Raw genomic sequence first — 22,825 nt, 5'->3', positions numbered from 1 at the left:
GACAACGTCAAATGAAGTTACAATTTATAATACAGTGTGCTAAGGTATTGACTACTGAAATATTTTAGCTTATATTACAATAAATGTACAGTGGGTCATCTGTTGGATTACTGAATTTTACAGTTGAAGAATTCATTGATATCATAGAATGGGTGGGCAATAAACCATTCATGCAGTCTTTCTTTGAATGTATGTTCAGGAAGATCCTGTATGGTATGTGGCAGCTTATTAAATAGTTTGTGCCCTGTGACTTCAAAGCTATTTATTGATTTTGATTGTCTGTGGTAAGGCGTGTATGTGTGTTTGATGCTTCTTGTGTTGTAACAATGTACATTTTTCTCTATGTTTCACATCTTGTAGGTTCTTCTTCGTAAAGATTAAGACATTGTATATATAGAGGTTTATTACAGTCATAATTTTTTGTTTGATAAATAAGGGTTTGCAGTGAGCCTTATGTGAAGAATTTGTAATTATCCTAATGGCTTTCTCCTGCAATAATAGGGTGTCATGTATATGACTACAGTTACCCCACAAGATAATGCCATAGGATATTATACTTTGGAAAAATGCAAAATAAGATGATCTGATGTATGTTTCAGGTACACAATTTCTGAGTTGTCTTAATAAATAAATTACTCTAGATAGCTTACTACTAATATAGTTTACATGTTGGCACCAGGATAACTTTTCGTCTAAATAAACTCCCAGGAATTTAACAGAACTAGGGTCATCAGATAGTGGCTTGTCTCTTAGAGTGAAGATTATCTGCTGAGTTTTATTTTCATTTAGCAGGAAACTATTTGCTCTGAACCAATATGCTGCATGAGTGAGCGTATTTTCAGCACAGGTTTTAAGATCATTAAGATTGTTACTGCTATGAAGAAAAGTTGTATCATCTGCATACAATACAGTGGTGGATCTAATAAACGAGGGGAGGTCATTGATCATTATCAGAAACAGGAAGGGCCCCAGTACAGATCCCTGAGGCACACCTACTTTAACATTTTCTATGTTTGACATTTCCTTACCAACACAAACTACCTGTTTACGGTTGTTGATGTAAGTTTTTAATAGTCTGAGACTGTTTCCTTTGATGCCGTAGAATTCTAGTTTCTCTAGTAGTGGCGTGTGCTCAACACAGTCGAAGGCCTTGCTTAGGTCACAGAATGAGACCTGAACAAAGCCTTTGTTCTCAAAAACTTCGAGGATGTAACTGACTACCGTGTTGATTGAATCAATGGTTGACAGATTCTTCCTAAGCCCGTATTGTGTAGCATTAATTATTTCTAGATTCTCAAAGTGAGATGATAATTGTTGGTACATGATGCATTCTATTACCTTGGAGAATGCGGGTACTATTGAAATAGGCCTGTAACTAGATGGAGAGTCTTTATCTCCCTTTTTGTATACTGGGACGACCCTAGACAGTTTTAACTCATCAGGAAAATATCCCTCAAGTAAGCACTTGTTTATGCAATGAGTTAAAGGGTACAGAATGCAATCACACACTTTTTTTTAGCAGGTTGCATGATATGCCATATATATCTAAGCTATCAGATGATTTCAGTTGTTTTATGACCCCTTGTACATATCTAGGCGTTACTTTGGAGAAGGTTAGCATGCTTGAATTTAGTGACTGTCTACCCCAATTTTGGGAGAGTAACTCTGATGGACTAATGTCTGGTTTGATAATTGCGTCTCCTATTTCTTTTACTGAATTAATAAAAAACTCATTGAGTGTTTGTGGTGGGATATTAATTTTGTCTTTTTTAGTATCTGTGGCAGCACTGTTAATTACTTTCCAAGCGGTTTTGCATTTATTGGTGGAATTATGTATGCTGTGGGCATTGTAGGCTTTTTTGGCCTGCAGGATGGCTTTTTTGTATTCATTCCTGCATTCCACATAGGCTGATTTGGCACAGTCAGACTTCATACTATTGTATATGTTGTACAGTAACAAAACTTGTTTCTTTAGATCTGTCAGCTGTTTAGTGTACCATATATTTTGTCTGTTTTGAGATCTGGATTTGTAGCTGTTGTCCATTATTTTGATTTTCTTTATGGGAATACTATAGTTAAATAGGGTCAAGAATGCATTAAAAAATCTATAAAATATTATTTTGGCTGGCAGGTCATTACTTGAAGTGTAATGTCGATCGACACTACAATGGCCAAACCAGTCTCTGTCAGCAAGGGAATTACGAAATGTGTTAATTTTATCCTCAGTTACGGGTCTGGTAATCACAACTGTTGGGACAGGTCTGTTTGCATTGCTCCTATTGAGGGGAATTTTACTTGCATAATTTAGAGATACGGAGTCATGGTCAGAGAATGGGAACACTACAGCTTCGCATGTGTTTTCAGTGGTCTTGAAGTTTACAAAGATGTTATCTAAACATGCTTTGTTTCTTGTGGGCCTGTTATTAACATGATGTAAATTGTATTGTCTTAGTAAGTTTTCCAGATCTGCAACACTACCCTTACATTTAGTAACATCAAAATCAGCATTCAAATCACCTCCTATTGCAATATCATAGTGTAGCCATTTAATATTACTTAATGCACTCAATAGCATGTCCAATTTTTCGAAAAATATGTTAATGGTTCCCTTTGGTGATCTGTACATGGATACTACTATTAGCTTATGACTATTAATGATTATACCTGTAACTTCAAAGTGCTGTTCATTACACAAGGAATTTAGGTCTAGTTTGGTTATTGTACAATTGAGTGACTGGTTGGAATAAATTGCCACACCACCTCTAATGTGCTCTTTCCTACAGTAGCTATTTACTATACTAAAATTGTCAAATTTGGCAACTGCAAGTTCATTCTCATTAGCCCAGTGTTCTCAGACAAAAAATATCAAACTGGTTATCAAGACCAAACTCATTTATGATAAGTTCTTTATATTTCAGTCCTTGAATGTTAAGGTAACATATTTTAAGATCCATGCTCTTATTGCTTACACACTGAACACTATGGTGATTGGTTTTCAAACCTTTTTCAGGGCTTATCTTTTGGATTTCTGCCTCTTGTTGCCTTTTACTAAAAAATTGTTCACTTGGAGTGGTAGCACATCTACTGTTGTATGCCTACTCTTCCCTCCTTGTGATGATATTGTAGATGAGGCTGCTACTACAGGAATTGATGGAACTGCTGTTATGGTGTGTGGAGGCACTGTTGTGGCATCTGGTGACTGAGGAGATAAGGCGAATGCTTCTTCTTCTGCTGCTGTTGAATCTTGCTGGTGAAGTGTGATAGGTGCTGCTGCTGCTGCTGCTGCTGCTGTAGGCATTGTTGTGGCAACTGGTGACAGTGGAGATTTGGATGTTGCTTCATCTTCTGCTGCTGTTGAATCCTGTAGATGAAGTGTGGTAGGTACTGCTGCTGCAGCGTTTGTTATGTGTGTAGTTATAATTGCTGCTTCCACCTCTACTTTGCTGGCCCTGTGAAATCCTGCTCTTGTTTACGGAATGGCACTTTGCTTTTGGAGGCTGCTTCTGATTCTCAAGTTCAACAACTGCTTGCCGCCTCGCTTCTCCATGCTTATCCTGTTTGTGTCGAGGCCCATAGAACTCTGAATCCTTCCCATGATGTTATTTACCCTAGGCTGCTAGACTGTCTGATGGAGGCTGAAATCCAGTCATACCTATCTGATCAGGGTGTCATTGTCTTCCTTCTGGTGATGAAAAAGATAGATTTCTCCTTAGTGGTCACCTGCAATCTTTTTCCCATCTTTGATGGAGTGGTGATTCCATCCAAGATCAAAGCAGGCTAAGAAATTATCACAGTCTGACTGTACATCCCGAACCCAATGTGCTACTACCAGAGTAATCATTTCAACCGCACTAGAACGTTGTCGACACCCAGCCAAATGTGTAACCTGTGGTAGGGATGCACATGAGGGTGATTATCCGTCTCCCTCTCCCCACTGTATCAACTGCAATGGCAGCCATGCAGCCTCCTTCGGGTTTTGTCCCGTGTATCTTGATGAGTGGGCTGTCCAGGAGATCTGGGTAAAGGAAAAAGTGCCTTACCCAGTTGCTCGCAAGTTATTGGCTAGTCACAAACCCTGTGTTCTCCCGTCTGCCGCTTATAGTTCTGTTCTTGTTACCTCTCGCTCCATAAAGGACATGGCCATGCAGATGTGGGACCTCAAATTCAACTCTGAGGTTGTGAAATCACCCAGTGTCAAGGTAGCATTGCCGTATCCCGTCCAGCTGTGCACCAAGCCATCAAACAGTACACAACCAGTAGGCCAGAAAGGACAAGAGGAGCACTCCTGTGAAAGACTTCCTACATCCCTCCAGCCAAACAACACCTGAGCCTTCCTCTGCTAACTGGAAAGGCTTGAAGAAGTCCAAGAAAGGCAAACAGTCTTCTCCCCCAACTCAAAGATCCTCTTCAATGGTGTTGCTACGTGATACCTTAGCCCTGCCTACCTCCCTGTAGCCGCTGTACACCACCAATCATTTTTCTGCGTTGGACTCCACATACCAACAGCACAAGCAAGCCAATGCTCCTGTGGATCTCATGGAGCAGGATCCTGCTGTTTCTGTGCCCTGTAGCAGCAAGTCTTCGCAGACTGTCACTTGACAGCTGCCAAGGTGACATCCCTTTATTTCTTCATCATCATGACTCTCCTTCAATGGAATGTTTGTGGCTTTTGGTTGCACAAAGAGGATTTACAGCTGCTTTTAGTATCACAGCGTCCCCTTGTACTCTGCTTTCAGGAAACAAAATTGCATCCTCCCGACCGCTGTGAGCTTCCACATTTCTTCCCATTTCGTTTTTATCTTCCCCCTGAGGTTGGCATTCCATCTCATGGGGGCATCATGCTGCTCATACAGGATGATGATCAATAGTCAACCCATCTCCCTGACTACCCATCTTCAAGTTGTTGCAGTTCCCTTTTTCCTTCCTCACTTGCCTTTCTCCCTTTGTACCATTTATATCCCTCTGTCGTTCAGTGTCACTAGGGCTGATTTCCTTCAGCTTATTGGGCAGCTACCTCCCCCATTTCTGCTGCTCGGCAACTGGAATGCCCATCAACTCCTTTGGGGTTTTCCCAGAACCTGTCAGAGAGGCGCCCTCTTGGCTGATCTTCATAATCAACTCAACCTCTTCTGCCTTAACACTGGAGCATGCACTTTCCTTTCCAACTCCTCGCACACCTATTCCCATTTGGACCTATCCTTCTCCATTGCCCAGCTTGCCCTTCGTCTTGAGTGGTCCACTCTTTCTGGAACCTACTCGAGCAGACATTTCCCATGTGCTATTTGTTTACTGACTCCTACCCCACCTGTGTGTACACCCAAATGGCAGCTTACTAAGGCTGACTGGTGGCTTTACTCCTCCCTAGCGACCTTTGATGAACAAGATTTCCCCAGTTGTGATGACCAGGTGGAATATCTTACAAACGTAATCCTCACTGCTGCAGAACGTTGCATTCATTTCACTTCGTCTTTACCACACAGTGTCCCAGTCCCTTGGTGGACTGAGGCATGTCTCAAAGCAATTTGTGCACTGAGATGTACTCTCTGCATTTTTAACCATCATCCTATGATGGCAAACTGCATTCATTATAAACAGATGCGTACAAAGTGCTGTCGCGATCTTCAGGGTAGTAAAGAAAGCTTGCTGGATGTCATTCACTAGTTCTTTTAACAGTTCCACCCCTTCCTCTGTCCTGTGGGCCAACCTCTGATTGCTCTCCGGGACCATGGTCCATTCGCCAATTTCCGGCCTGACAGTAGCAGACGATGTCATTGTGGACCCTGTTGCTATCTCCAACACCTAGGGCCGCCATTTTGCAGAAATTTTAAGCTCTTCTCTCTATCACCCTGCCTTCCTCCATTGGAAACGCGTGGAGAAGGCTCGGGCGTTACCCTTCTCTTCTCAGAATCATTAGTGCTACAATGCTGCCTTTAGTATGAGGGAGCTGGATTATGCTCTCAGTTCATCCTGATTGTCCACCCCAGGGCCAGATGCTGTCCATATGCAGATGTTACAGTGCCTTTCTCTTGTGGGCAAGCACTTTGTGCTTAATAAACACAACCGTATCTGGGCAGAGGCCACATTTCCCAGACATTGTCGTGAAGCCACCGTCATACCCATACCTAAGCCTGGTAAAGACAAAAACCTTCCTTCTAGCTACCGCCCGATCTCTCTCACCAGCTGTGTTTGCAAGGTGATGGGAAGTATGGTTCATGCCCGGCTGGTATGGTGGCTCGAGTCTTGCAATTTACTAACGACTGCACAGTGTGGATTTTGAGCATAGTGTTCTGCAGTTGACCGTCTTGTTACTTTGTTCACACTTGTCATGGGTGGTTTTCTGTGGAAATCCCAGACTGTGGTCATGTTTTTCAATTTGGATAAGGCCTACGACACCTGCTGGAGAACTGGCGTCCTCCGTAGTCTTTACTTGTGGGGCTTCCATGGCTGCCTGCCCTGTTTCCTCAGGAATTTTCTGCCTTGTCGGACACCTTTATCCAGGAAACCAGTGTGCCTCAGGGTTCTGTCCTGAGTGTTGTCCTCTTAACCTTATAATGACCTGTCTCCTGCCGGACATCTCCAGTTCCCTTTTTGTTGACAATTTTGCAATCTATTGCAGTTCTCCACAGACCTGTCTCCCTGAGCGGCATCTTCAGCAATGTCTTGATTTTCTTTACTCCTGGAACATCGACAGTGGCTTTCGTTTTTCCACTGACAAAACCATTTGTATGAATTTCTGGTGGCACACTTTGTTTCTCCCATCATCTTTACATCTTGGGCCTGTTCCTCTTCTGTTCATTGAAACTAAGAAATTCCTGGGGCTCATGCTTGATAGGAAACTCTTGGTTCTCCCATGTGTCGTACCTGCCAGCCCTCTGTGCGCAGTCCCTCAGTGTCCTGTGTGTCCTCAATGGTATTTCTTGGAGTGCAGTTCGAACTACACTCCTCTATTTGTACTGGTCCCTTGTCCATTCAAAACTAGACTATGGCTGCTTTGTTTATGCTTCAGCATGTCCATCCATCTTATGCAGTATCAACACTATCCAACATCGTGGCATCCGTTTGGCCACTGGTGGCCTTTTACACTAGTCCGGTTGAGAGTCTGTATGCAGGAGCTGCTAAACTACCACTGTCCTATCATTGTGAGTTTCTCCTCAGCAGGTATGCATGCTGTTTGTCTGCCATGTGTGGCCACCCATCCTACGCCTCCTCCTTCGATGATTCCTTTGATCGCCAGTATGGGGTGCGTCCCTCTTCTCTGTTACTTCCTGGAGTCTGCTTTTGGCACTTGCTCTGGCGGCTTAACTTCACACTACCTGCAACTTTCTCGGAGGGTGTGAGCCCTTCACCACCTTGGCTTTGTGAAATGGCCCGTGCTAACCTTGGCCTTCATTTGCTTCCTAAGGACACAACTCTAGCCTCGCACTATCGCCTTCAGTTTCACGATCTTCACATGGAACTTCGCGATAGTACCTTTGTGTACAGTAGTGGCTCTCAGACTGACTGTGGTGTCAGGTGTGCCTTCGTCATTGGCGCCCATGTTTTTTGATATCGACCTCCAGCACACTGCTCAGTATTTACAGCTGAGCTCTTCGCCCTGTGTCAAGTGGTGGGGGGAGTGCCACTTATCAAATGATGATTGCTAAACAGGCAGTGCCCAATACGTAACCTAACTAAAATGACCTCCTCCTGGTTGGAGGGCCGAGAGAAGGTCGTCCAAACCACTGGGACAGGCTTAATAATCTGGAGCTTATTCACATGAAGGGAGGACCAATGACGATGCCAAAGGGACACCACCTCCTGACAGATGGCAACACAGAGATCATTGAAGGGAGTATTGGAACTAGTGTGCTGAGGTACATCCAGCGACAAACTTTTCAATTGTGTCCTCTGCTCAGACTCGTTCAGCATCCTTCAAAGTCTATGTGTGCTGTACACCATCCATCCCATAGTGCAACGGGTCCAGGAAAACTGTCACTTGATCCCTCTTGGTGGAGCCTCTTTGATGTTAATGTGGGTTCCTGGTCATATTGGTCTGCCAGGAAACGAGGCTGCTGCCAAGGCTGCAGTCCTTGTACCTCGGCACACTAGTTCCTATATTCCCTTCAATGATATCTGTGTTGCCATCTGCCAGGAGGTGGTGTCCCTTTGGCATCACCATTGGTCCTCCCTTCATGGGAATAAGCTCCAGATTACCGTATTTCCTCGAATTTAAGCTGCACTCGAATCTAAGCCGCACCTGAAAAATGAGACTCGAAATCAAGGGAAAAAAATTTTCCCGAATCTAAGCCGCACCTGAAATTTGAGACTCAAAATTCAAGGGGGGAGAAAGTTTTAGGCCGCATCTCCAAATCGAAACAAAGTTGGTCCATTGTAATATGAGACACAATTTAGGTTGAATGAATAATGATACAGCTACAGTAGTTTGGTTCGAGTCGTAAGCGTAGCAGTTAAGCTTTACCAGGTAGCCATTGCTATGTATCAGGCGCTCAGTCCGTATTTATACGTGTACCCTTCCTTTCTCTCATGCTTCATCTGGTTTGAATTGATTGCTTATTTTTCTTTGATCTGATAAGCGCCGTTTTCTTTGTTATAGGTGTTTACGTCACTCTAAGCTGAAAATGCATTACTGTACTGTGTCATGCATTGTTTGTTGCATTCTGGTAGTGCGTGTTTACGGCCTGTCGCCGCTTGCGGTATGGCTTGCTTTTGTGCGCGCTACTGCCGCTTACAATTGAAAAAAAAAAGAGAGGAATCATCTCATTAGCGAAACATTGGCAAGACATTGCTACTTGTTGTTACTTACACTGCTGCTTTCTTTGATAATGATCAACAAGAACCAAATAATAGACTGCGTATGATAGAAGGTGTTCTGAACGAGAGCTTAGCGAAAATTTTTCTCCGTTTGAAAATCTTTGCATACGCCTCTTTAGTACATTACATTCTGCACAGAAATTAGTCATCTTAGATTTAAAAATCTAGTCAATTGCTGTGCTTCATTACTGACTGTATCACTATTAGGCATAAGAATAATACGAATATAAACATGACATGAAATGTATATTCTTCCGCCTATGCTGTTGTCTCACACTAGTTTCGTAGTTTATTAGGTAGACAGGATTTAAATGAGATAGCAGCAAACACGAAACAATGACCGAGCGAGGTGGCGCAGTGGTTAGCACACTGGACTCGCATTCGGGAGGACGACGGTTCAATCCCGTCTCCGGCCATCCTGATTTAGGTTTTCCGTGATTTCCCTAAATCGCTTCAGGCAAATGCCGGGATGGTTCCATTGAAAGGGCACGGCCGATTTCCTTCACTATCCTTCCCTCACCCGAGCTTGCGCTCCGTCTCTAATGACCTCGTTGTCGACGGGACGTTAAACACTAATCTCCTCCTCCTCGAAACAATGATGTTCAAAACAATAATGGCAAAATGTTTATATTTGAATTATTCTTACGGTGAAGAGAATACTGCATGTGATTCACAATTCATAAAAGTTCCTATTAGCAACCATCTCTTCTCACAGGTAGGAAAAAATTCAGAATGTAGAGTTGGCCATATTGACAAACATCCCAAACAGCTTTGCCAGTCGGATTTTCGTAGTACATTCAAATGCTGCTACATTCGAAGATGAACAATACAGAATTTGTATTTACTTCATTGGATAATGTATGAAAATGCAGTGGTCGAAACTCGGGGCGGAGAAAAAAGCTCGTCTTCCACCCTTTTTTTAAAAAAAATTTATGTACTGACACAGAGGATTTGGTGCCAATATTTATTTTTGTGCCTACAAAGCATGCCTGTGTAGCGCTACATATATTCGACGGCAGAAGTTAGTTGTGGCGTCACCCACCAACATTTTTCAGAACTTCCGCTTGCTTTGCACTCGATTCTAAGCCACAGGCAGTTTTTTGGACTACAAAAACAGGAAAAAAAGTGCGGCTTAGATTCGAGTAAATACGGTATTAAGCCTCTCCTAGTGATTGCTTGGACGACCTCCTCTCGGCCCTCCCACCAGGAGGAGGTCCTTTTAGTTAGGTTACATATTGGGCACTGCCTTTTTAGCCATCACCATTTGATAAGTGGCACTCCCCCACCACTTTGCACACATTTCCCCAGAGTTTCAATTGTCTGCCACTTCCTGATGGACTGCCCGTTTTTTAAATGTTTACATTCCTGTTTGGGTTCACCGTCTGAATTATCAGCCATTTTAGCAAATGATGCGCGAGCTGTCGACCGCATTGTACTTTTTATCCATCAAAGCAATATGGTGAACGCCATTTAATTTTTAGTTTTGGACCTCTGTTCCCGTACGGTATCTTTTGTAGCCCTTTCTGCATGTCCCTATTTTTAACTGTCTTCTCTTATGTCAATTGGGATTGATGTATAGTCATTAATAACTCCTCTCTGTCTTCGTGTTCTTTAATTTTGACATGGGTGCATAATGCCCCAGTTGTTTTTGCACTCTAAAGCAAATCAAAACAAACAGCCATTGGGCTCTTCACTTCATTTGTTGACTCCTGTTTGTGATATGACACACAACACAAATAGTTTGTTATAAAAAATCAGTGCACCTATCAATATGTCTTAAATATATTTAAAAGTACTCGGTGCAGCACTATTACACTGAGAAGCATAGCAGATTAAAAGGACTGTGATGAATTAACATAACTTGCTAAATAAACATTATGGCTAACTTTAAAACTGCAATATGTGATGACAGCTTGTAACATGACTTCATTTGACCCTGATATTCTTTGTGAACAGAATGTCTACAATGAGATCAGATTTCAGCAGACAAAAATGTTATACTTGGACAATCATACCATTAGAGCTCGAGTATACTGGACAAGTTAAAGTGGTTTACAAAATTTTAATGCTCCAGATGCAGACAAGACCCTTGTATGCAGATCTCATTTCTTTTACCCTCACAGGTGCTTAGCTATTGTCTACTGGCTAGACACTATCAGTCAATATTTGATCCCTTATCCTTCATCGACAGCTGATCTTATGTGGAAATTGCTGACCTTCCAGGAAAATTTGAATGACACCCAAAATTTTGTCCATTCCACCAAGCAACAAGAGTCTTAATTGTCAAACAAATATACTTTAATCAATGTTTTAGCAATTTGATATAGTCTTAGACATTTTTATGTGGAGGTAACTATCACACAAATTTTTGTCCGCAAACAGTATTGAGTAAATCTTCATATTATCTACTTCTGGTGCTTATGTTTGTTTTAACAGTCATGGAAAGGATAGATTGCTACTCACTGTAAATATGACATGTTGAATTGCCAGGGTTGCCACAGGTTCTGGAAATCAGGGAATGTAAGGGGATTTCACCCACATAAAGGGGGGGGGGGGAACTGGAAAAATCTCGTTTTTGTCTCAGTAGATGCCTATCTAAACCTATTCGGTTTCCACTAATGTGCAGGCCCTGCCTGTAGGATATAGTCTCTCCGATCTGCCTGCAGGCCGGGTCAGTTCGTGTGTGGCGTAATGGAGCAGATTTTCATGGTTTATTTACAGACCCAGGACTGCAGTGCTTCTCAGCATGCCAGAGGCTATGGGCAATGGATTTCAGGAATTGCAACTGTCTCATCACAAGTACATTGTACAGTGTGGCATTTTAACAACATTTTATTTGTTCTAGTATATATTGGCACTCAAAAATTAGTTTGTGTTAGAAATTATGGACGGTAAGAAGAAGAAAATTGTGACAGTCGCTGACAGTTTTTATGCTGTATACTTATATATTTCTCAAAAGAAAAATCACAAAATACCTGTAAAATAATAGATATAACACAGTGGGTAATAACCGACAATAATGAATATAGTGGAACCAGATTTTATCGGTGGTCACCTACAGTGTTGGTTTACTCAATTCTTCCCACCTTATTGTTATTCTTCTTCCTCTTTTACACACATCTTTCAAGAGGCCTACTTTTTTCTGAGGTTATTTCTGAAATTAGTGAAGTTATTTTAAATCTGTCTTGTGGCTCCAAGGAAATGCACATTTTTGTCACCAAATGTGCTATGTTTTGTTGTAATTAAATAACATCAGTAGTTCTAATGAAAAACACATACCATTTGGCTTGCTTTCTTCATTCAAAAACAGCTCATTACAAAAGATGTTGATGTTAGTACTTAAGATTTTTGCTCACATCAAGAAACGCCATCTACTTGCAAGTTTTTTTTAGGTATTTCCTCATTTGCAATATTGTTTCTTGTACCATAGCTGCAAAGATAGTTTTCTTACATCTAACCCTCAAAATGTGTCAGAGGAAAAAATGCTAAGACTTGTCTGGAAATCAGTTAACTATCAGGGAATTTCACTTGGGGAAACATGTGGCAACCCTGGTTGCATACAGGCAGAACGAAAAGACTTACACATTAAGGTTTCGGCCAAAGCCTTCATCAGAAAAGAAAAACAGAATTGCAGGTATAATAGTAAGAGGTGCATTCAAGTTCTAAGGCCTCCGATTTTTTTTCTAATTAACTACTCACCCGAAATCGATGAAACTGGCGTTACTTGTCGACATAATCGCCCTGCAGACGTACACATTTATCACAACGCTGACACCATGATTACATGGCAGCGGCGAAGGCTTCTTTAGGAGTCTGTTTTGACCACTGGAAAATCGCTGAGGCAATAGCAGCATGGCTGGTGAATGTGCGGCCACGGAGAGTGTCTTTCATTGTTGGAAAAAGCCAAAAGTCACTAGGAGCCAGGTCAGGTGAGTAGGGAGCATGAGGAATCACTTCAAAGTTGTTATCACAAAGAAACTGTTGCGTAACGTTAGCTCGATGTGCAGGTGCGTTGTCTTGGTGAAACAGCACACGCGCAGCCCTTCCCGGACGTTTTTGTTGCAGTGCAGGAAGGAATTTGTTCTTGAAAACATTTTCGTACGATGCACCTGTTACCGTACTGCCCTTTGGAACGCAATGGGTAAGGATTACACCCTTGCTGTCCCAGAACATGGACACCATCATTTTTTCAGCACTGGCGGTTACCCGAAATTTGTTGGTGGCGGTGAATCTGTGTGCTTCCATTGAGCTGACTGGCACTTTGTTTCTGGATTGAAAAATGGCATCCACGTCTCATCCATTGTCACAACCGACGAAAAGAAAGTCCATTCATGCTGTCGTTGTGCGTCAACATTGCTTGGCAACATGCCACACAGGCAGCCATGTGGTCGTCTGTCAGCATTCGTGGCATTTTCAGGTTGTCATGCAGGATTGTGTGCACAGAACCCACAGAAATGCCAACTCTGGAGGCGATCTGTTCTAATCCCCCAAAACAATTCTCTCCACTTTCTCGATCATGTCGTCAGACCGGCTTGTGCGAGCCCGAGGTTGTTTCGGTTTGTTGTCACACAATGTTCTGCCTTCATTAAACTGTCGCACCCACGAACGCACTTTCGACACATCCATAACTCCATCACCACATGTCTCCTTCAACTGTTGATGAATTTCAGTTGGTTTCACACCACGCAAATTCAGAAAACGAATGATTGCACGCTGTTCAAGTAAGGAAAACGTCACCATTTTAAGTATTTAAAACAGTTCTCATTCTCGCCGCTGGCGGTAAAATTCCATCTGCCGTACGGTGCTGCCATCTCTGGGACGTATTGACAATGAACGCGGCCTCATTTTAAAACAATGCACATGTTTTGTATCTCTCACCAGTCCGGAGAAAAAAAATCGGAGGCCTTAGAACTTGAATGCACCTCGTATATGGACAATCATACCATTAGAACTTGAGTATATGGGACAAGTTAAAGTTTACAAAATTTTAATACTCCAGGTGCAAATAAGACTTGTAGATGCAGATCTTATTTCTCTTGCCCACACAGATGTTTAGCTATTGTCTTGTGGCTAGACACTGTCAGCCAATATTTGAACTCTGATCTTCCAATAAAATTTGATCACAAACAAAATTTTGTCCATTACACCAAACAGCAGGAGTCTCAATTATTGTGCAAATATACTTTAATCAACATTTTAGTAATCTGATATAGTCTTAGACATTTTTATGTGGAAGTAACTACTGCACAAATTTATGTCCACAAACAGTATTGAGTAAGTCTTCATATTATCTACTTATGGTGCTTATGTTTGTTTTAACAGTTATGGAAAGGATAGATTGCTTCTCACTATAAATATGACACATTGAGTTGCATACAGGCATAACAAAAAAGACTTACACATCAAGCTTTCAGCCAAAGCCTTCATCAGAAAAGATAAACTCACACAGGTCTAATAGTGTATGGGCAGTTCTGGTTGAGAATTACGAATTATTTAGGAATAAAGAAAACTACTCATGAAAGACAGAAGTGCTGTGTTGTTGATAGGTACACAAACAAAAGGGACAGAGCTCTGCTAGCTTTCAGAATGCATTTTCTTACACACACACACACACACACACACACGCTCACACACACGCTCATGCTCACTATTGTGTTGGGGATGGGTTAGGGCAGTGAGCTACCTTCAGTTTAGGCTAGGAAGATTACGAGAGCAAAGGATGTGCTGTAAAGATAGCTCACATCTGCACAGCTCAGAAAAGCTGGTGGTGCTGGGGAGAATCCAGGTGGCACTGGTTGTGAAGCAGCCATTGAAATCTTGCATGTTGTCCTCTGCTTCATGTTGTGCCACTGTGTGGTTAACCTTGTTTTTGCCAACAGTTTGGCAGTGGCAATTTATTCTAGTTGACAGCTGATTGGTTGTCATACCAATGTAAAACACTGTGCAGTGATTGTAACAGAGCTGGTATATAACAGCTGCCTGGCCTCTGATGGAGTAGGATAAATCTGTGACGGAACTGGAGAAGGTGGTGCTGTGTGGATGGATTGGGCTCTGCTGACACCATTGCACAGTGTTTTACATTGGTATGGCAACCAAACAGCTGTCAAGTAGAATGAGTGACTACTGCCAAACCCTTGCCAAAATCAAGGTCAACCTCCCAGTGCCACAACATACAGCAGGACACAATATGCGAGATTTCAATGGCTGCCTCACAATATGCACCATCTGGATCCTGCACACCACCACCAGCTTCTCTGAGCTGCACAGATGGGAGCTCTCCTTACAGTGCGTCCTCTGCCCCCTAACCTTCCTGGCCTAAATCTAAGGTAACTCGCTGCCTCCCCCCTCCCCCAATCTGTGTCCCCACATCAGCTAGTTGCATGCTGTTATCTCAAGACCTAGTCTATGAAATCATGTGCCCAGCCCTCTGCCATCTGCCCCCTGTACCTGCACCTTTAACTAGCCTCCAGATGGCGCCCCACTTTTCTGCAAACCGCTAGACGCTAACCTCCAACCCTCTCCCTGCCTCCCACCTCTCTACATCCCTCATCCTACATCACCCCAATTCACTCGCTGTGGGGCGGGAAAGAGGTGGCTGTCGACAGAGCACAATGTATGGAGACAGACGTGTGTGCGTGTGCATGCTTTTCCTACAAGCTTGTAAAAGGAAGTGCATTCTGAAAGCTAACCAAGCTCTGTACCTTTCTCTTGGGTACCTATAGATGATACAGAGCACTTCTGCCTTTCAGTGAGTCATCTACTTTAAACACACACATTCAGAAGTGCAAGCACACCTCACACACACAACAGCATGTGTTTTTCTTTTCTGATGAAGGCATTGGCTGAAAGTTAATATGTAACACTCTTTTCGTTGTGCCTGCCAGCAACTCGGAATGTGTCATCTTTACAGTGAGTAGCAATCTACTCTTTCCATAATTGATATTTTGCTATTGTAGGCAATTAACTATTGTTTACTGAAATACCAATGTTGTTGGTGAGCTTTCTTGGCAGCACATTCTTGTTCTCTTTTTAAACAGTGCTAATTGCTGTATTTTAACTTGTTTTGTTTTAATTATTTATCTACAGAAAGTGTTCAGTTGTTAAAACAAAATGTCAGACGCTAATTTAAGAAATTTGTAAGATTGACAAATTATCTTCTTACCTTATATCCCTAGAACTATGTTCACATTTTTGGTATGGCTTCCATTTTTTTTCCAGGGATTTTTTGATCTCTTCAATCAAAAAGGAACATTACTGTACAAATTGAAAGACCCGTCAAAAAATCAGAATGTTAAAGGTGCTGACAATGAAGAAAAAGTGGTTTACAGAATCATTGAAGAGGCTGGAAACAAAGGAATCTGGATCAGAGATATAAGACATAAATCCAATTTGATACTCACACAGCTTAATAAGATATTGAAAAACCTGGAAAATAAGAAACTAATCAAAGCTGTGAAATCAGTATCTGTAAGTAAAATACTAGTTTCTCACATAATAAAAGTGTTATTTTGCTAAATCAAATCATGTATCTGGTACCCATTTTTATCTTTAAGGAGACTTCGTTTCAAACTTGTGACTTCTCTCTAGATTAGGAATTGTCCATCTTTGTTGACACATGGGTCTGATTCACATATTTACTTAAGGTCATGGGCCGTCTCATCATGACATGACAGAAATACTACTAGCACATAAAGTCAAAAGTACAGAGTCCACGATGTTAATGTTGATGGAGTAATGCAGCTGTTATGAATGAATCCCTTTCTTGACATGTCATGTCAACAAACGATGCACCAAAACATGTGTTTTTGAGAGTACTCACTTTATTTTCACCCAGAATTTCTTCCATTGGCTGGATTGAAGCCAGTTGTGTGCCAGATGTAATCCATGGGCTGCCAGTTGCCCATCTGTGCTATAGATCATAAGCATGTATGTTTCTGCCAACTTACTTTTGCTATCTCGTAAACTTTACAATTCTGAACACAAGTTTTGTTTATGCATCTCTATGGATTTTAAGTGTTTATTTAGAGAAATATTACATTGTCATAATTGCGTCATAAAGTTCATCCATGATTTTATTGCCCCTCTTCATCGTAAAACTTCTTTCTTTGCATTTAAACTAGGCCCTGCACACTACCTGTTCTTTGGTGGCTTTATTACTCACTAAAGGATTTGAAAGAATGACAACAAAGTTTAATTTTCATTACTTCATCAAGCTGATGCAGCAGCGTTATTTTGATGACTTGTCATTTGTGGGGAAAACTTTTTTAAAATTCTTGATGAGTAGAATGAAAAAAGTTACATATACATTTTGGTGGAACATCTGAAACTGATGGGAAATTATTTGTCATGTTGAAGTTATAGTGTGTCTTCATGTCTCTTTCAATTTCTGCTATTCATTGTAACGAGTATCGGAAATTAATTTTTTCAGGCAAGCAAGAAAAAAGTTTATATGCTTTATAATCTGGAGCCAGATCGATCAGTCACAGGTGGAGCCTGGTATTGTGATCAGGATTTTGAAGCAGAGTTCGTTGATGTGCTAAATCAGCAGTGCTATAGGTTTTTGTTAACCAAGACTGAAGCTGCAAAGGAATGCAAAGGAGGGCCAATAGCAGCAAGAAATATTTCGTATGTTTCGTCAAAGGATGTATGGAAATATATAAATGACCTGGGCATTAGCAAAGTAAGTTCATCATTCTTTCTCAGCAGAGATTTTTATTAGTTGAGAGGTGTAATGGCGGTCAACTATTTCCATGAGTCATATATGTGGTAATGTAGCATTGTTTTTGCAGAAACTATTCACATGTATGAAATTTTCTCAGAGAAAATTCATCCAGGCCTTTAGTGAATCCCCCCTGCGGGTTCGGGGGTTAGAATAGGCCGCGGTATTCCTGCCTGTCGTAAGAGGCGACTAAAAGGAGTCTCACATGTTTTGGCCTTATGTGATGGTCCCCTCTCGGGTTTGACCTCCATCTTTCTAAATTATTCCGAAGAGCGAGCCAATTGGGGAAGGGCGCCTTACATGGTGCACTGTATCCGTCGTGCAATTAGACCTTTAGCCGGCTTTCACGTCGTTGCAATGGTGTCCCGCTCGTTTTCGATCTTTAGGGCGGGGATACGTCCCTGGGTGCGATTACCACGCTGCCCTCTGCAGTGTTTCTTTTAACTGCGACGACGACCTTGGACAGTTTTGCACCTAAGATCCAGCACGGTAGCCAGTCCGTTGTGGTGGGGCCGCCATGTACCCTCTTGGTTGTAGCCCCCTGACAACACAGGGATCGCTCTACTGATGCTTGCGCCGTTAACTCCCCACGTATGCCAAGGAGTAGATGCCTATCCTCCTGGGGTATCAGGACTCCCGGCAACGGCCATCCTGCCAGGTGGCCTTTGCTGTGGCTGGGTGGCGCCCGTGGGGAGGGCCCTTGGACGGAGTAGGTGGCATCAGGGCGGATGACCCGCAATGAAGCGTGGTACATCATCTCTCGCTGGCGGCCAGCCGCCAGCAGTCTCTAAGCGTTCTCGGGCTCAATTTAATGCTCAGAAGTACGATCCGAAAACGTTCCCCTCCCTGGCCACGCCGTGGGAAGAGCGTAAGTCCCAGGATGGAGGTAACAGTTATTCGCCCCGATTCTTAGTTTGCACGAGAGCTGATGGGGAGTCTTTTCTCTCCACAAAGCCTCAGTTCTTTGTCGAGCATTTAGAGGACAAGTTTGGGGAGGTGGAGGGCTTGTCTAAAATGCGCTCTGGCTCAGTACTGATACAAACGGCATCCTCCGCCCAGTCACGCAGGTTACTTGCTTGTGACAAGTTGGGGGATGTTAACGTTACTATTACTCCCCATAAGAGTTTAAATATGGTCCAGGGTGTTATTTTCCATAGGGACCTCCTTTTGCAGTCTGATGACGAGCTGCGCGCCAACTTAGAACGTAGAGGTGTTCATTTCGTCCGGCGCGTTCATCGGGGTCCGAGGGACAATCAGGTTGCTACCGGTGCCTTCATCTTGGCCTTCGAGGGTGATACGTTACCGGAAAAGGTCAAGGTGATGGTCTACCGATGTGACGTCAAGCCCTATATCCCTCCCCCGATGCGGTGCTTCAAGTGCTGGAAGTTCGGCCATATGTCTTCCCGCTGCACTTCCAGCCTCACATGTCGAGATTGCGGACGCCCATCTCATCCCGATACTCCATGTGCCCCGCCTCCCATCTGCGTCAACTGCAGGGAGCACCATTCACCTTGCTCGCCAGACTGCAGAATATTCCAGAAAGAGCGCAAAATCATGGAATATAAGACCCTGGACCGACTGACTTATACTGAGGCCAAACGGTAATACGACCGATTACATCCAGTGAGAATGACAACTTCCTACGCCGCTGCTACAACACCTGTGCTAGCCCCATCAGTTTCGCGCCTTCCGGCCGGATCGACTAGTGGTACAACTCCTCCTGCCCCCTTGCCAGTGGGGGGCTCTACCCACCGGATTGCTCCTGTGCCACCTACCTCAGGAGCAACACCATCCCCCCCATCGGGGACGTCGGTCCCCGCTTCTAAGCCGGAGAAGTGTCCAACTTCTTCGGCTTCTCACGCTCGCAAGGGGTCCCTTGGGTCCCTCCCTTCCCAGGTCTCCACCGGCGGGAAGGCTGACGATCGACAGTGGCGTAAGTGCCCACAATCTGCAGGTCGAAGGGCTTCCCGATCCTCCTCAGTCCCGGAGACTGAATCGGTGAAGCCCTCCCAGCCAGTTAAACCCAAGGAGCAGCGTGAGAAATCAAAGAAGAGCAGCTCTAAGCCCAAGGAACGCGCGGTGGTAGCCACCCCATCGCAACCTTCTAGCTCTGCGTCTGCGGACGAGGTGGAGATTCTGGCGTCCACTGAGGACCTCGATCTCGCCGGTCCCTCAGACGCCGTGAATAGCAATAGCACTAGCACGGGTGCTCAATTGGAGGCAGCAGGTGACCCAGCGGCGTAATCTGCCGTCCCAGTCCCGGCACGCCTTTCTCAGCCATGGACAAAACCATCCTCCAGTGGAACTGCAGCGGTTTCTTCCACCATCTAGCTGAGCTCCGCCAACTTCTCAGCCTTCACCCTTTCCTCTGCATTGCTCTGCAGGAAACTTGGTTTCCAGCAATGCGCACCCCCGCCCTCCATGGCTATCGGGGTTATTATAAGAACCGAGCAGCTTATGAAAGGGTGTCTGGTGGCGTCTGCATCTATGTCCTTAACTCTCTTCACAGCGAGTCTGTCCCTCTACAAACAGCTTTAGAGGCTGTCGCTGTTAGGGTGTGGACGCCGCAGGCTCTTACCGTCTGCAGTCTTTACCTTCCACCGGAGGGTGATGTCGCGCAGCATGTCCTGGCTGCGCTGATAGCCCAATTGCCGCCACCTTTCTTATTACTGGGCAACTTTAACGCCCATAACCCTCTGTGGGGTGGGTCAGTGGCAACAGGTCGAGGCGCCACCGTTGAGCATTTATTGTCGCAACTCGATCTCTCGATTTTGAATGATGGTGCCTCCACACACTTCAGTGTGGCGCATGGCACCTACTCCGCCATTGACCTTTCAATCTGTAGCCCTAGCCTCTTCCCATCTGTCCACTGGAGTGTGCATGACGACCTGTGTGGTAGTGACCACTTTCCGATTTTTCTGTCACTACCACAGCGTCACTCTTCTGGGCGCCCTAGCAGATGGGCTATGAATAAGGCTGACTGGGACTTGTTCTCCTCCACTGCCGCTATTGAGCCTCTCTCAACTGATGCCATTGATGCGGTGGTTACATCGGTCACCGCCGGCATCGTCACTGCCGCCGAGTCTGCCATTCCCCGTTCTTCTGGGTCCCCTCGGCGGAGGGCTGTGCCTTGGTGGTCGCCTGAGATCGCTGAAGCGATTAAAGATCGCCGGCGGGCGCTCCAGCGTCACAAGCGACATCCCTCCATGGACCACCTTATCGCCTTCAAACGGCTGCGTGCGCGGGCCCGCCTCCTTATTCGCCAAGGCAAGAAGGAGTGCTGGGAGCGGTATGTGTCCACCATTGGACTCCATGTCACTCCATCGCAGGTCTGGGCCAAAATTCGACGGGTCTTCGGCTATCGGACCCCTGCCAGCGTCCCTGCGCTCTCACTGAATGGAGCAGTTTGTACTGACTCCGACGTCATTGCAAACCGCTTAGCAGAGCATTTTGCTATGAGTTCCGCTTCTGCGAATTACCCCCAGGCCTTCCGCTCCGTTAAAGAGCAGATGGAACGTCGGAGCCTTTCTTTTCGCACCAACGCTTCTGAACCCTACAACGCTCCATTCAGTGAGTGGGAATTTCAGAGTGCCCTTGCCGCTTGCCCTGATACCGCTCCCGGGCCAGATCGCGTCCACTGTCAGATGCTGAAACACCTTTCAGTGGACTGCAAGCGACGCCTCCTCGACCTTTACAACCGTCTCTGGGTTGAGGGTGAGTTTCCGTCGCAATGGCGGGAAAGTATTGTCATCCCCATTTTGAAACCTGGAAAGAACCCTCTGGAGGTGGACAGCTACCGTCCCATTAGTCTCACCAACGTTCTTTGCAAGTTGCTTGAATGGATGGTGAGCCGGCGCTTAAATTGGGTGCTGGAGTCTCGGGGCCTTCTGGCTCCGTCTCAGGGTGGGTTCCGTAAAGGCCGCTCCGCCACCGACAATCTGGTGAGCCTTGAGTCGGCCATCCGTACAGCCTTTGCCCGCCGTCAGCACCTGGTCGCTGTCTTTTTCGACATGCGGAAGGCGTACGATACGACATGGCGTCATCACATCCTTTCTACGCTTCATGGATGGGGTCTTCGGGGCCCTCTGCCGATCTTTATCAGAAATTTTCTGTCGTATCGTACCTTCCGCGTGCAAGTCGCGGCCTCGTATAGTTCCTCCCTCTTCCAGGAGAACGGGGTACCCCAGGGCTCTGTCCTCAGTGTCTGCCTGTTTTTAATTGCAATAAACGGTCTCGCTGCGGCAGTAGGAAATTCTGTCTCCGCTTCCCTGTATGCTGACGACTTCTGTCTTTACTATAGTTCTATTAGCATTGCAGCAACTGAACGTCAGCTACAGGGCGTAATCCGCAAGGCGCAGTCTTGGGCTGTAGCGCGTGGTTTTCAGTTTTCGGCGGCCAAGACCCGCGTTATGCATTTCTGCCGGCGCCGAATGGTCCATCCTGAGCCGCGGCTTTATCTTGCCGACGAACTTCTTGCTGTGGTGGAGACCCACAGGTTTTTGGGTGTCCTTTTTGATGCCCGGTTGACGTGGCTGCCTCATATCCGGCAGCTTAAACAAGCGTGTTGGCGGCATCTCAACGCCCTGCGTTGTTTGAGCCACACCCGCTGGGGCGCCGACCGATCTACCCTGTTGCGGCTCTACCAGGCGTTAATCCAGTCTCGCCTGGATTATGGGTGCCTAGCTTATGGCTCAGCATCCCCATCTGCGTTGCGGGTGCTGGACCCAATTCTCCACAGCGGGATACGCCTTGCCACTGGTGCTTTCCGCACCAGCCCTGTGGACAGCGTCCTAGTGGAGGCAGGTGTACCTCCACTGCGGTTCCGACGCCAACGTTTGCTGGCCGCTTATGCTGCCCATGTTTTTAGCTTGCCCGGGCATCCAAATTATCGTGTCCTGTTCCCGCAGTCAGTCGTCCATCTGCCAGACCGTCGGCTCCGGTCGGGTTGTCCGATCGCCGTACGCATCAAGGAGCTTCTCTGCGGGCTTGGGTTTTTCCCAGTTCCACCTCCTTTCCGGGCGCCTCTGCGTACACCCCCGTGGTGTGTTCCTCGCCCTTGCCTTCGGCTCGACTTGGCACAGGGCTCGAAGGACTCTGTCCCTCCAGAGGCCTTCCGCTGCCGCTTTTATTCCATCCTGGCCACGTATCAGGGCTCTGGAATTGTTTACACCGACGGTTCGATGGTTGCTGGTCGTGTCGGGTATGCGCTAACTCTAGGGGACCATTCCGAACAACGGTCCTTGGCGGCTGGCTGCAGCGTTTACACTGCTGAGCTAGTCACCATCTTTCGTGCCC

General features: G+C 45.0%; 1 protein-coding gene across 4 annotated transcripts in view; it reads left to right on the top strand.

Annotated features, from left to right (window-relative positions):
- Nucleotides 1-22,825, top strand: part of LOC126187314 (DNA-directed RNA polymerase III subunit RPC6) — a 104,083-nt gene that overhangs the window by 52,852 nt on the left and 28,406 nt on the right. For all 4 annotated transcript variants that reach the window (XM_049928317.1, XM_049928315.1, XM_049928314.1 and 1 more), the window contains 2 exons: nt 16,030-16,278; nt 17,240-17,491. In XM_049928317.1, coding sequence (XP_049784274.1) covers nt 16,030-16,278; nt 17,240-17,491 — 501 coding nt within the window. The remainder of the gene's footprint in view (nt 1-16,029; nt 16,279-17,239; nt 17,492-22,825) is intronic.

The sequence above is a fragment of the Schistocerca cancellata genome, chromosome 5 (genome assembly GCF_023864275.1).
Source record: "Schistocerca cancellata isolate TAMUIC-IGC-003103 chromosome 5, iqSchCanc2.1, whole genome shotgun sequence".
Taxonomy (NCBI): Eukaryota; Metazoa; Arthropoda; class Insecta; order Orthoptera; family Acrididae; genus Schistocerca; species Schistocerca cancellata.
This window is presented reverse-complemented; position numbering and strand designations above follow the sequence as displayed.